Source organism: Rhamphochromis longiceps, linkage group LG10 (assembly GCF_057381845.1).
Source record: "Rhamphochromis longiceps isolate RC_006_pf linkage group LG10, R_longiceps_female_GT1.1, whole genome shotgun sequence".
NCBI lineage: Eukaryota > Metazoa > Chordata > Actinopteri > Cichliformes > Cichlidae > Rhamphochromis > Rhamphochromis longiceps.
Genome location: NC_140566.1, coordinates 3,845,799 through 3,859,683, shown reverse-complemented (window position 1 = coordinate 3,859,683; position 13,885 = coordinate 3,845,799). Strand labels below are relative to the sequence as shown.

At 40.1% G+C, this 13,885-nt stretch overlaps 1 protein-coding gene across 2 annotated transcripts in view; it reads right to left on the bottom strand.

Moving 5' to 3' along the window:
• Positions 1–411: 411 nt before the first annotated feature.
• The window catches only part of gdpd5a (glycerophosphodiester phosphodiesterase domain containing 5a), a 37,129-nt gene continuing 23,655 nt past the window's right edge, over positions 412–13,885 (bottom strand). Inside the window, exons 4-16 of one of the 2 annotated variants that reach the window (XM_085419909.1) lie at positions 13,734–13,827; positions 13,595–13,654; positions 13,405–13,503; positions 12,475–12,568; positions 12,050–12,195; positions 8,660–8,742; positions 8,283–8,433; positions 7,771–8,001; positions 7,327–7,472; positions 6,257–6,404; positions 5,822–5,904; positions 2,855–2,967; positions 412–2,130 (exon numbers count right to left, since the gene is read on the bottom strand). In XM_085419909.1, coding sequence (XP_085276035.1) covers positions 2,039–2,130; positions 2,855–2,967; positions 5,822–5,904; positions 6,257–6,404; positions 7,327–7,472; positions 7,771–8,001; positions 8,283–8,433; positions 8,660–8,742; positions 12,050–12,195; positions 12,475–12,568; positions 13,405–13,503; positions 13,595–13,654; positions 13,734–13,827 — 1,540 coding nt within the window. In that variant the 3' untranslated portion in view covers positions 412–2,038. The remainder of the gene's footprint in view (positions 2,131–2,854; positions 2,968–5,821; positions 5,905–6,256; positions 6,405–7,326; positions 7,473–7,770; positions 8,002–8,282; positions 8,434–8,659; positions 8,743–12,049; positions 12,196–12,474; positions 12,569–13,404; positions 13,504–13,594; positions 13,655–13,733; positions 13,828–13,885) is intronic. The other variant, XM_085419910.1, reaches the window with a different exon arrangement.

The window sequence follows — 13,885 nt, the reverse complement described above, 5'->3', positions numbered from 1 at the left end:
TGTTGGCTTGATTTCTAAAGTAAGACATTTTATAAACCATTTAATTTTTTTCACCATAGTTACCATTTTTATGGAAATGACTCAGAATCAGAGAGAAACACTCCATGAAATGTGCAAATGGCAAAAACGAACAAACTGAGCGGCTATTGGTCTGTGAATCAAGGTAAACAACTATGTGAAATTTAGCCTGGTAAGTGTATATATGCATGTAAAATGTGCCTTCCTCCTATACTGGTAACTCTAACCAGTAGGCAGCAGAAAACAAATCCAGAATTATCACACGATATTAACGTAATGACTATCATATAAAAATAAAAGTTGCAGTCAAGCACCCAAAACACACGAATGGAAGTTTGTTGTCTCACTCAAGAAGAATCCACAAAACAGATCATTTTTCAAGAATTTCTCACTTTTATTGAACAGTCAACTCACCTGTAGCTAAATCTGTAGTTGTCACTTCAACATTTTGCCCTATTATAAAACTAAGATGAAAATATTCTAACAAAAAGGCAGCCATGTGAAAGTTATAATACTTGATACGTCTAGAAAAAAAACCAATCATGGCGTAACAGAAGAGGCAGAGGCAGATTGGATTAGCAAGGAAACAGGTTTCCACATGTGCCTTATTCTGTCTGTCACACAAGGATAAAATATACAATTTCAAATAAGTCCGAGTCCTCTCAGAGGGGGAATTACAATAGAAACATGTAAAGACCACTCTCCAGTCTGTGTCCTCTTATAAAACCAGAGTAAGGTAAGTGTCGTGGAACAATCCAGCTGTACAGCTTTATAAGTATGAGTGAGACTAATCAGGGATTTTTTTTTCAAATCTTTTCTTTTTTTTAAAAACCAATTTTGACATAACTGGCTAAAATTAAACAAATAAATAAAATAAGAATTCCTTTCTAACTCTGGTACCATAATGTTTTGAGAGCTTTTGCCCATTAATTAACCCCACAGGCACATATCAGCCAATGATAAACTCGTGTTCTATTTTAACTTTTGTAAACAGATTTTAAATACCGTATTTTCTGCACAATAAGGCGCACTTAAAATCCTTTAATTTTCACAAAAATCCACAGTGATCTGGTGCACCTTATGTATGAATTCTGGTTGTGCTTACTAACCCTCGAACTGATTTTATGTGCTACACGGCGCTCAAAAATCTGTCAAAAAATGTTTTAGTACGACTTTGCTAAGCTACGAAGCCGCACCGCTTGATGGATTGTTGGAACATTACGGCTACCGTAGTCAGGAGCCTCGCGGAGTAATCTGGGTCCTAAACTCCGTCCATTTCAGGTCTCAAAGTCAAATGATCACTGAGAGTTAAAAACTGTCTAAATTCTTTCATCTTTAATAAAATGATCAGTGTTGCTGCTTTACCAGGTGTAACAATTAAGTTTAACATCCAGGCAGTTAGCTTGCTAGTTTCCACCTAAACATGATATAGCATGATCTGACTGAGAGATTTCTGAAAATTAAACGTACAGCTCTGCTATCACTTCCAACATAAATGAAGACAGAAAACTAAACAGCAGTGACGTTTGTAGGGTTACTGACGTTGGGCTAGCTTGTTTAACGAATCAATGGTACGGAAGTGGAGGAAGCAAGAAGAATGAGTAAAGTTTGACTTATCTGACTGTTTTGTTTCGCTTAATGCGCCTTATAATCCGGTGCGCCGTATGGTCCGAAAAATACGGTAATTTAAGCCAAACAAATATCTTCTTAGAACATAAATGTTAATGGCTAACCATATCAGAAGAATTTGGCTGAAACTGGTAATAGTACATAGAACAACTGAGAAAACCCCCAAATACATGATATTAAAACACTCCCAAGTTTGTCATCATGGAGAAATCACTACCCAGTGGACAATTATGATGGAAGATTAAGAAAAGTAAGCAACAGGCCATAAATGGAAAACTTTTAATTGTCAGGACTTAAACGTGATATGTGCTCAGCAGATCAGTACCCTGATGAAAGAAGACGTGTCAGATCTCTGACGTCAAACTCAAGTTTGCAGCTGTGGCTGTTCTGGTCAGCGACTGAGGCCTCCATGAGAATATCTGACGTAGCCATTCTCGGGATACAGAGAAAGTTCCTCTGTACTGCTGAGCCCATTGTTAAGCTCTGGAAATAACAACAACAAACAGGATTCATACACACTGCAAAGTCACCTTCAGTCAGGCCACAGCATGAACACGCATTGGCAAAGCGTGTTAGCTGGATTTGTACTTAATAGGTGTACTAGGGGTGGCAAACTCCAGGCCTCAAAGGCCGCTGTCCTGCAGGTTTTAGATCTCACCCTGGGTCAACACACCTGAATCAAATGAGTAGTTCATTACCAGGCCTCTGGAGAACTTCAAGACTTGTTGAGGAGGTCATTTAGCCATTTAAATCAGCTGTGTTGGATCAAAGACACATCTAAAACCTGCAGGACACCGGCTCTTGAGGCCTGGAGTTCCTCACCCCTGGTCTAGAATTAAGTTTAGGTCATCACATATCCAAAGACTTTTGGTCAATATGGGCTAAATTAATACCAACAACAGTATCCACAAACAAAAAGTGTTTTTTTTTTAATCCACCAGGTTCAAAGGCTACGATACAAAAACTCTGAAGTTCATTCTTGGGCTTCTATGAAAATTAAACGAACAGCTTACAAAAACATAGCCCACTTAAACCCAGACAAACAGAGTTACAGCTCATTCTTTTGCTGCTGCTCTTGCCTTGCTATTGAAGGTGTGTTTTCGCATTATAAACAAATCTCTACAGGCTATAATAAAAACAGTGTGTGCCTCCCACAGGAGCTGACTCGATAAGTTGTGATGATGTGCGACTGCTATCTAAGCTTCACCTGAGAATATGAGCTTCTCCTTCATGATGTTGACGTCACGACTGGACCTTCGTGCTACAGCGCTCAGCATGATGTGTTCTGGGTTATAGTTTTGCATCCCGCTCATCCTCCACCTGTTACAGCACACACACAGATAGATTCTTACATCGCATGAAAGGCAGCAACTGCAGCTGTTATCAAGACCAGAGATGGGCAGTAACGCGTTACTGTAATCCGATTACTTTTTTCAAGTAACGAGTAAAGTACGGGATTACTATTGTAGAAACGGTAATTAGATTACCGAAAGAGTGAGTGTAAACACAAAAAAAATATTTTATTTTATGTGCTGGAATGTGCAGAAAATAAGTTAAAAGGTTAAAACTAATAAAACAAGTTTTAAAAAGAGACTTTTCCATTTGATTACATTTTCTATGATGGATTATGCAGAAAAAGTAGAATTGGGCTGAAAGATCTATCGCTTTATTACCTATTCAGGTTGTAAATCGTGTTAGTAACTAAGTAATTAATTACTTTTGAAAATAAGTAATCAGTAAAGTAACGGGATTACTTTTTTGGGGAAATAATCAGTAATTAGTTACTGATTACTTTTTTCAAGTAACTTGACCAACACTGATCAAGACATCCTTTAATTCAGTAATATTTTTACACATAATATATACACTTAGAATAATTACTGAAGCCCTGCTGAATTTGTAAGTTCACTCAGTTACAAAGAAATGCACTTGTGTTGGTCTGTGCTCGATCATCCAGGTAAAGAAATCCCACTCTCATCCGAATGTCTTCTTCAGTCAGTCACTCGCACGAGTGATAAGCGTTTCTCTCACTGAAAGCTCCACATCCAGATGAACAGAATCAACTTTTAAAGAAATGAACAGTTTCTAATTTTTATGGCAGTTTTTTTTTTAATTGAGAGAGACAGAATATCAAACAACAATCAAGGAAAAAAAAACACATAAAAGTCATAAATTGACCTGCATGTCACTTAAGTATTTTATCCCCAAGCAAAACAACACTTAGTATTTGGCTGAGAAACCCTTGTTGGCAAGCAAAAGCAGTAAGTTTATTGTAGTTGGAGACTGAAGCCACCCCATGACCGTAATGCGCTTCTTCTTTAGTCACTTGCCTTGGACTTGTTTTTGATGCTGGAAAGACTCATCATCATGACCCATCTTAGTGTTGTGGCTGAGGGAAGGACGTGTGCACACATGTGCACACAGCCAGTCAGTGCGAGCCAAAGCTCCAGATGCGTTGTAGGATGTTTCACTCAGTGATATGTAAATCCATTTATAACTTTCTGTTTTTGATTGCTATTCTCTCTCTCTCCGTTAAAATGAAACTACTACAAAATTAAAGACTGTATTTCTTTGCAAGTGAGCAAATGTAGAAATCTAGCAGGGGATCAAATAATTACTTCCCCCAGTGTAAAAGGCAAGGCAGTGCAGTGAAAGATAGGAAGGGGACCAGCTTTGGGGTGTTGGGTGCAAAAAGCACAAGGAGGACAGACAAGGAGGCAGAAACAAAGGCCAAGGCAGACATAGCAGTTACCTGATCATATGATAGCTGACAGATGCCAGAAGGCAGCAGAGGAAGGTTGCATGCAGATCAGGTAGAGCACAGGACAAAGAAAGAATGTCAGAGGAGAAAGAGAGGACAGTAAGACAGGGAGAGGTTGTAGAAAGGAGAAGAAACATGGAAATACCCAGAGGACAAGGAGAAAAAAGAAAGAAAAGAAAGAGTAGAATGAACAGTCAGTGTCGAAGCAGCAGACCAGACAAAGCCACGACTCAACTCAAACTCAACCCGGCTGATGTTAACACGGTGAATGCATTCACAACACCAACAAACATTTAGACACACCGAATCGTTCAGAGGTTTGAATTTTACATTTCAAAACTGCAAAGTAAATGAAGTGATTATTATGAACAACTATACTCCCACACACAACACTGATCTAATGATGTCACATATCCAGTTTACCCAAATGTATGTTTTCTCAGGGCCCTCTACTAATGCCTCTTTAGTTTCATTTCAAACTCTGCACTGCAAATAAAATTGTATTAATCTCCATTTTGGGGGCAGAAAAACCAAAAAAAGCTGTATAATTTTTAACAACCATGAGTCATTTTAGATAGTGACCTTAAAATAAAATAATACTATTATTAAAATAATTCAGTACAGCGGTCCCTCATTTATCGCGGGAGTTACATCCTAAAAATAACCTGCTATAGGTGAAATCCACGAAGTAGTCAACTTTATTTTTTACAATTATTATAGATGCTTTAAGGCTGGAAAACCTCTCACTACACACTTTATACACTTTTCTCTTTTGTTTAAACTCTCAAAGTTCAAACCTTGTAGAAACATAAGTCCAGTATTATAGAATGAAACCAAAGGCAGGAGCCTCTGATGGTGCAAAACGTTTCATCGGCGTCGTTGTGTTTGATGGGAGAAAACGTACAACATACAGTACAGCACAGAGTCACACTGCTAGCGATTGCAGATGTATGTAAATTTGACAAGCTGACATTCTGTACTGTACAGGAGACACGGCACGAGATTGATTGACAATGGTCTACAGCCAATCAGGATGCAGAACACAATGCGCTGTAAGAAAAAAAAAAAACATGGAAAATTGCACAAAAAAAATATCCGTGAAACAGCAAGGCCACGAAAGGTGAACCGCGTTATAGCGAGGGACCGCTGTATTGGGAATTCTGTACTCCTTTCCCACCCAGTTGTTTCAATCATTCATTTATAGGACTGACAGAATAGCAGTAATATTTCTTGTCCCGTAAATCATCTGCTGTCATCACCCAGACATCTATGTCTTTGTAAAGAACCATTCTTAGGCTGGTATCTCATGTATTATGGAGCATGCATGAGTCACTTGGATGGTATTCATTAAATTATTATTGCGTTATACTGTGTTTAAAGTCCCTGTTCATTACATGTATGTGTTGTACTTACTTCTGAAAAAAGAAAACCCCTATGACTATGGCGACGGACACTAGATCTGAAGTCATCCAGATGAAGTTGTAAGCGCTCTGGCTCTGCAAGACAGGAGAAGAAGAGTAGTTTCTGCTCATTGCCATCAGAGGTCCCCATAAACACTGATGTCTTCTAGAGCAGTGAGTAAGGCTGCAGTTTTCTTCAGATCTGTGCCCTTGTCTTAGATTTTCTCAGACTTTTTTGCCAGGGTCCTTTTGTTCTATAATGTCACAGTGCACCTAAAGCCCGCTGCTGGGCTCATATTTCTCTGCGCCTTAGCCCTCAAGTCTTGCTGGGCCATCGTCAGTCTCTGTCCGCTCTCCTGCTGTCCTTTCATCTCGATGTGTGACCTTGTTTGCTTGTGCACTGTGCGTGTGTGTGTTGCATCTATTGAAAGAACGGAGAGCTGTTTACCATGAGCCAGATGGGATAAGGCACCTTTCGGAGGACATGGGGGGCATCAGAAGACACAGAAGGCACCCCACTACACCACAGAATAGAGTAGAGCCAGGGCTCATTCACCGGGTAGACAGTCACACTCACATTATTGGCCAGGTACTCCCTGGGGGAAAGAAAAATACAAGTCAGCACTGAAAAGAGAGAAAGAGAGGTCCACTTCATTTCACCTCTTTACTCCCTTGTCAACATTCACCTCTTATCATTCTGCAGCCACTGGAAAATATTGTGTGCATCGTGAAGCTGACTTTGTTTCATCTAAAGCTGCAACAGAGGTCCCAGAGGAGGGTAGAGCTTGTGTTCAAGGACCATAACAGTGTAATTCTGCAATTAGAAGTGTGCTGGGCTTACTTGGGTATTGTAGCTCATTGACCAGACTGTCCTGTTTTTATAAAACAAGTTTTTGCTAATTCAAAGAAAACTGTCTTTTTTTTCTTAGGTGCTGTGTAGAATCCATCCTCCAAGTTTAACATTGTAGAGCAAAGGTAGTTGGCAGTTTAACTCTCCTGTTTAATGTGTAGAAGACACAGCACCCAGTAGACTGCAACACTGCTACAGCTGTCAATGAACGGGGCACTAACTCTACCACTTTTTAATGATGACATGAGAGTCTCTGAGGACTGACTCACCTTTGGAGCCAGCTTAACGTTAACCACTAGAGGAAGTTCAGATTTTAGCACTTTTAGGTCATTCTTGGTGTAATTCTTCAGCCCTGGAGCCCTGAGCTTGGTACTGATAAATGTCACTTGAAGCAGCTAACCTGGAGCAGAAATAGTGAGCTTTTTAAATCCAAAACCAGTCAGAAGATATTCCCTTTAGTGTTAACTATATTTAACTGTTTCAGGGATTAGTTCCCCTTTTAAATACACTTTATCAAGCTACAGAACAAGTTAAGCAAACAATTAGGTTTGTAAATTGTTGTTGTTTTTTTATTTTGCTTAAAATAACACAAAACGCCTCCTTTGACATGTCTTTAGAGTTCTTCTGAGCCTTTTTTCCTTTGCTTAGTAGCAGCTGCTTGCTCTTACTGTAGCTCTTTGTGGCTAGCCTTGCTGTAGTGGAGGGTCAGACTTGTAATTCCTCTCTGCCTTATCGCTTCCACTGACAGCTTCTCACTTGTGGTCTGGTGAAGCCCTCGCACCCTCCCCCTGTCTGTGTCGGGGGTCCACGTCACCTGGGACAAACACATATCACATGGAAAGACTCAGATCAGATAAAATGTAGTTTTAATTGCTTTGCGAGAAGGTGCTTATTATAATATCGTAAGCTGTCATACACTGGTATACAGTATTTAAGGAAAACAATTAAAATATTTGTCACACTTGCTAAGGACGAAAGATTTGTCACAACAATTCACAGAATCAATTCCTCATTGGAATATTTATAATATTTAATATTTAGTGTGTTTAAAGGGGGAACACTACTACAGGCAACAGCTAAATTCATTTAAGGATTATTGTGGAGGGACCTACAGTCCTCACCCTCTTCAGGGGAATCCCCGCTTTCTGCACAGCCCGCAGCGTGTCCATGAACCAGCTGCGGTAGCGTGGGTGCTCTGGTGGAGGTTTGTGAATGTTGAGCAGCGCGGAGCTGTTGGCCTTGGCTGCCAGACGAAGCATTTCCACCAGACTGCAAACCGTCTGGTTGCCTATTCTGCTCCGCTCCTTCGCTGTCAGTGATGCTGCTGTCCAGTAGGGGTCACTCTACAAGCAGAGGAAAGAAACAAGAGCGAGGCAGACACTGAGGTGGAGCATATTTGTTTATCTTTCCACATTATATGCAGCTTATTGTAGCAGTTTGAAATCGGCATTAAATTATGTTTGATAAAATGTTCTAGAAAATTTTTAAAGCGTCTGCAGATTTTAGATCTCAATCCCTTAAATTCTAAAAGGAAAATGAGACACACAGTTTTGCTATTTGAGGGCAAAATTTATTTTAGAGCTGATGGACTTGAGGTGGCTTTAGATGAAGTGGATTTTAGTACCTCCAAAAACCACTGGCCTGCATTGAGAGAGCGTATCTCTGTCCAGTTGAAAAAGGAGGCATCTTCATACTGTCTGGCTGGAAACACCTTAGTGACATCTGTGGTCCGCCTCAGAGTGTGGTCTCGCATGAGGAAGGGAACCCCATCGACACTGGAAGAAGTAAAGCACTTTAAAATTTATAGGAAAACTAAACATAACATAGTTTAAATGAAAAAGCAGCAGCGAAATGTGTTAATAATCACCAAACACTGAAGGGCAACAGATCTGAATCACACATTTCTCTCGTAATTTCCCATTAACTGTAATTATTTCTACCACACAACCTGCTCAGCTACATGCATTAAATGCAAACAAAAGTGAATGTGTGATTTATAACCTTATGGTGACATCAGCCTCCAAGGAGCTGGCACCATGCTGCAGGGCTCTGTTAAAGGACACCACGGTGTTCTCTGGAGCCAGCTAGAGCAAAGAGATCACAGAAAGACTACTGTCAGTCACTTGATGTCAGTCACTGTCAGTCACAAAACACACACCAAGAGGAAATAATAGAATTATAAGAACATTATGTTCGACTTGTGCAAAAGGCTTCCTTCCCTTCAAATTAAAAAAAACAAAAAAAAAAAAAACAAATTTCCCACGTGTGGGACTAATAAAGGTTATCTTATCTTATCTTAAATCTAGTCATCAAACATTCTTTATGAGCCAAGCAGCTCATTATTTTCACAATCCTATGTTTAAATGTTAATATCACAACTTTCTCACATTCTTCTCATATGTAGAGATAATACTTTTTCTTCACAGGATAAAAACCACAAAGTGCTTCACAATAATATAAAACATAAACATAAAACAGCACAAATCTAATTAAAAGCTAGTCTAAATAAATAAGTCTTAAGATGATGCTTAAAAGAATAAATACAATCCAGGCAACGTAAAGATGGAGGGAGAGAATTCCACAACCTGGGGGCCACTGCTCTAAAAGATCTGTTACCTCTGGTTTTAAAACATGTTCGGGGGACGACCAACAGCCTTTGATTAGATGATCTTAGGCTGCGAGAGGGAGCGTGAGGTTCTAAAACATCAGAAATATAGACAGGAGCGTCACGATTCAAAGCTTTAAAGGTCTGTGTTAAGTGAAAATGAATTCTAAAATGTACTGGAAGCCAGTGTAATGAGCGTAACACTGGTGTAATGTGCTCTCTTTTTCGTGTCTTTATTAAAAGCCTTGCAGGAGCATTCTGGACTGACTGGCAAAGAAAAAGACTGTTACAATAATCTAAACGAGAAGAAATAAAAGCATGAATAATCATTTCTAACTCAGATTTAGACAAAAAAGTTTCCAGTTTGGAGATATTTCTAAGCTGAAAAAGGCAGTTCCTAATTAACTGTTGAGAGTATTGCTCTAGAGACATGGCAGAATCAAAAACAACACCGAGATACCTGAGGCTCATGTGAACAGATGATCCAAGAGAACCAAGATGCTGTTTGATTATAGATATCTGGCTGTCAGGGGCAATAATTAATGTTTCTGACTTCTCAGAGTTCAACTGCAAGTAGTTGTCTCCAAGCCACTGTTTAATGGAAGCTAAACATTTTATTCAAGAAGACAGTTTATGGACTTCCATCGGCTTAAAAGAGCAGTAAAGCTGAATATCAACAGCATAGAAGTGATAAGACACATTAGGGCAGGGGTGGGCAACTCCAGGCCTCGAGGGCTGGTGTCCCTGCAGGTTTTAGATGTGTCCTTGAACCAACACAGCTGATTTAAATGGCTAAATTAGCTCCTGCAGTTCTCCAGAGGCCTGGTAACGAACTAATCATGTGATTCAGGTGTGTTGACCCAAGGTGAGATCTAAAACCTGCAGGACACCGGCCCTCGGGGCCTGGAGTTGCCCACCCCTGCATTAGGGAATTGCCTAATGGTAAGTCCTAGGGGTAACATGTACAGGAGAAAAAGGTCCCAGAACTGAACTGCTGGGTCTGCGCTTCCACAGGCTCCGCTAGTTTAGAGACTTATTCTCGTGAAGGACAAAAACAAGACAGAACATCTTCAACCGGTCTTTTACTTGCTAGCGATGGAAGACTGGTCGGAACCAGGCTCTTGGGGCTCAACGCTCCTCACCTGTCTTTAAACCAGCTTCTTCAAAGAGCAGCCCTCCTCGTAGCCTTTTATTCCCATGACAGTTACAGTTTGCACAACACAAGCACCTCCCCTCATAAAACCCCCCTATGGTTCTAAAAGATAAGGCAGTATGTGTGTGTATGTGTAAGCACCTGTATGCATGTGCAAGAACGTGTGTGTATGTGAGAATGTGTGTGTCATAGGTGTGACCTCCTGCTCACCAAAAGGATCATAACAACAGGAAGCTTACAACACAAGAAACAGATCTTTCATATAGGATGTGCCTAAAATGAAGCCTCTTCAGCCTCCCCCAGCTCCAGAGTAGCTGGAGAGGTGGTCAGAGACAAAGGAATGTCTTTGATCCTGCTGCTCGCACTAAGACTTTACAAATTTAAGAAACACAATGACAACATTCAACAAATTGACTCCAACATGAACCCTGTGGGACCCCCCTCAGGTCCTTAGAGTGCGACATAAACTCATTTGCAAAAACACTAAAAGATTTAAGTATGAAATACAAATAACATAACAAATTATAGCGCTCCATGAGCACAAACCGAATCATAGTTTAATAATAGTTCTAAGGCTTTTTGTAAATTTTTGACCAATAAATCATCAAGTAGACATTGAAGACCTTGGAGGATCTAAGCCAAGTTTGAATGGATTGTTACCATGACCCAACTCAAAGTTTTACCAGTATTCATTCAAAGCTTTTCAAGCTATCATGTTTACAGACAGAATGACACGCACACACACAAACGTGATGGAGATAATAACACTGAGATGTACAGTACAGTATGTGGTGTAGTTGAGCTAAACCTGAATCACACACTAATGTTTTTACTGTATTTTGTTTCTATATAAATGATGACAGGCTCAGACATACACCTTGCAAAACTGATACATTATTTAGTCTGTAAACAGTCCTGTGAATTATGAATTGTTAAGGCTGTTTCAAACAGATGTGTGCAAATGGTATGTCAGCAACATTGCCTTGGTTTTACTATGACACCTACACAACACATCATAGTTTAGTTCCATAAATTACATTACAATTGGAGTAAGGGACAGGCAGAAGAAATATAAGAGTTCCTCATTATCATATCAACGCATGCTGTTCGTTACATACGAGGGTTATGTGCAGCAGCACGATCAATGTGAGCGTCCACTTACAGAGAGAGAGATGCATTTTATATTAGTCTGTGTTGATTTATCTAAAACCTACGTGCAGTTTTGGTACACTGCACTGAGGTGAAAGCAAGGCATATCTGTGAATATCACTGTTTGTAGAGCGCGTGTGCCTCGAGAAGGAAAGCAAACACAGCTCTGAACGTCTCTGTGCATCTCTTATCTACCTGCCCAGCTGTGAAATGACAGTATGTTGCTGACGCACTCTCACACTGAGCCTGACACTATCACTTGTGTTCTGTAGCTATACACCGCATTTGTTGTACAGAGTGTACAGAAAAATTCTTGCATCTTCTTCTTTCTGTTTTTTCCTTTCTTTGTTATTACCCAAACAGCTTTGTGGAACCCAGCAAAAACCGAACACTTGGTACTCCTGGCAGCCACACCTCTCCACAAAGAGCCGATTTGAACAATTAAGTGGATCAGGTAGTAAAGTCTGGCAAAGCCCCAACTTACCATAGGAGCTCCTCTTCGGCCAATGACGCTTGGTCGCGGTTTGAGGCTATGACGGTCCATGATGCAGGGGCAGGTGAATGTGAGCGGTGCCAAACAGAGAGCAAGGAGGACTACAATGTAGATAAACAACACCATCACCTGGATATCTAAGAGAGTGCAAAAAGGGTTGTTAGTGTCATAATGCAACTTTAGCTCATTCCATCTACTCCTAATAACAAACAGTAGTTAGCTTTGTGTGCTTTGATGGGTGGTAAGAGTGCAGGCAGCTGCTTGAATAAGGAAAAACAATCCACTAAAGCAGGGTAAATTAGACAATGACATACGTGTACAGACAAATAATACTGAATGCAACTTTACGTTTCAAATAGGAACATCAAAAGCAATCCCCAACATGATATTTACTTGAAACACAAGGCAGCACTTACTGGATTTCTCTCTGCGGACAACATATCCAGCTACCAGCCAGCTGATAGCTGTCACTGTTACCAGGGCGCCAAGATGCAGGAAAGGTGCTGTGTACTGATAACAAAGCGTAAATGTGAAATGCTGGCCTTAAAAGATGGTTAGTCATTACACAGCATCAGAGCAAAGCTTTGCCACATTGTTATGATAAATACACACACAGTATAATGATTGAACAGGAGAATATATCAAATGTTACGTTCCATAGAACAAATAACTTTGCATTGTAAGGTGAAGGCCCTACAATAACAGAGAGAAAACACCAACAATCAAATGAACACTTACGAGCAAACACTTGGCAACAGTGGGAAGGAAAAACTCCCTTTTAACAGGAAAGAAACCTCCGACAGAACCAGGCTCAGGGGGACTAACTAAATAACAAATAGTAGGGGAGGAGTTGATATGGATTCTAAACACTTGGACAGGACATCTGTAACACACTTGACATCATATCAATGCCTCAAAGTCACCGATCAGAGAACAATTGAGAAGATGTTTATGAAACCTACATGTTTATATTTTTGTAATGAAAGTTATCTGATCCAGAAAACTGCATAGAATTAATTGAGCATATTTGCATATTTGGCCATATTTGACCCACCTCACCCTAACACCACTTGCCTGTAGACCTGGCAGAGCTTGAAACATGAATCCAGTGCAGAGATTTTTTATTTGGAAATTCTTTTTTTGCAATAATGTTTTTGAAAATGCAGACCTCACCATCCCAGTATAAATTCCAAATAATATATGCTGAAGCAGTTCAACTCAGTTTATTGTTTATTTACAATTGAATTATTTTCATGGAGCATTAAATATATAATTTTAGCCAATTGGATCGGAAAAGTAGAGAATATAATCAACTTTTAGTACAGTGTTGTTAACTGTAGACGAACCTGCAGTGACGCAAGCAGAATGTCCCACTCGTCTCCCCATAAGTCATCGACAAAAATGACACCAGAGATAGTGGTGAGCAGTGTAGCCAGCACCCCCATCTGTGGAGAACAGACACCTCGATGAACCTGACTTTGCTTTGAAAGCATCAGAGGAGCAAATCAATGGCAGGATTGTTTTTTCACACCGTACCTTGTGAACCCAATAGAGATTCAGCTGCTGGCCCAAAGATATGTGGAAAAGTGCTAAGATCTGCAAAAAGAGTAAGATTCGTTAAGTTGTATGTCTTAACTGATCAATGAACAAGTCTGCTAACATTTGCGAGTTTTACCAATAAGAATGTGACGTAGCTGAATCCCACGGTGGTGGAAGCGAGGATGGGCATTGTCTCATCTCTCCATTCTCCAGAACGGTTGTACACCAGCCTGGAATGAACAGAACGAATGTTGGTGGTATGACTAATTCAGTTTTGTCAAATAGAGT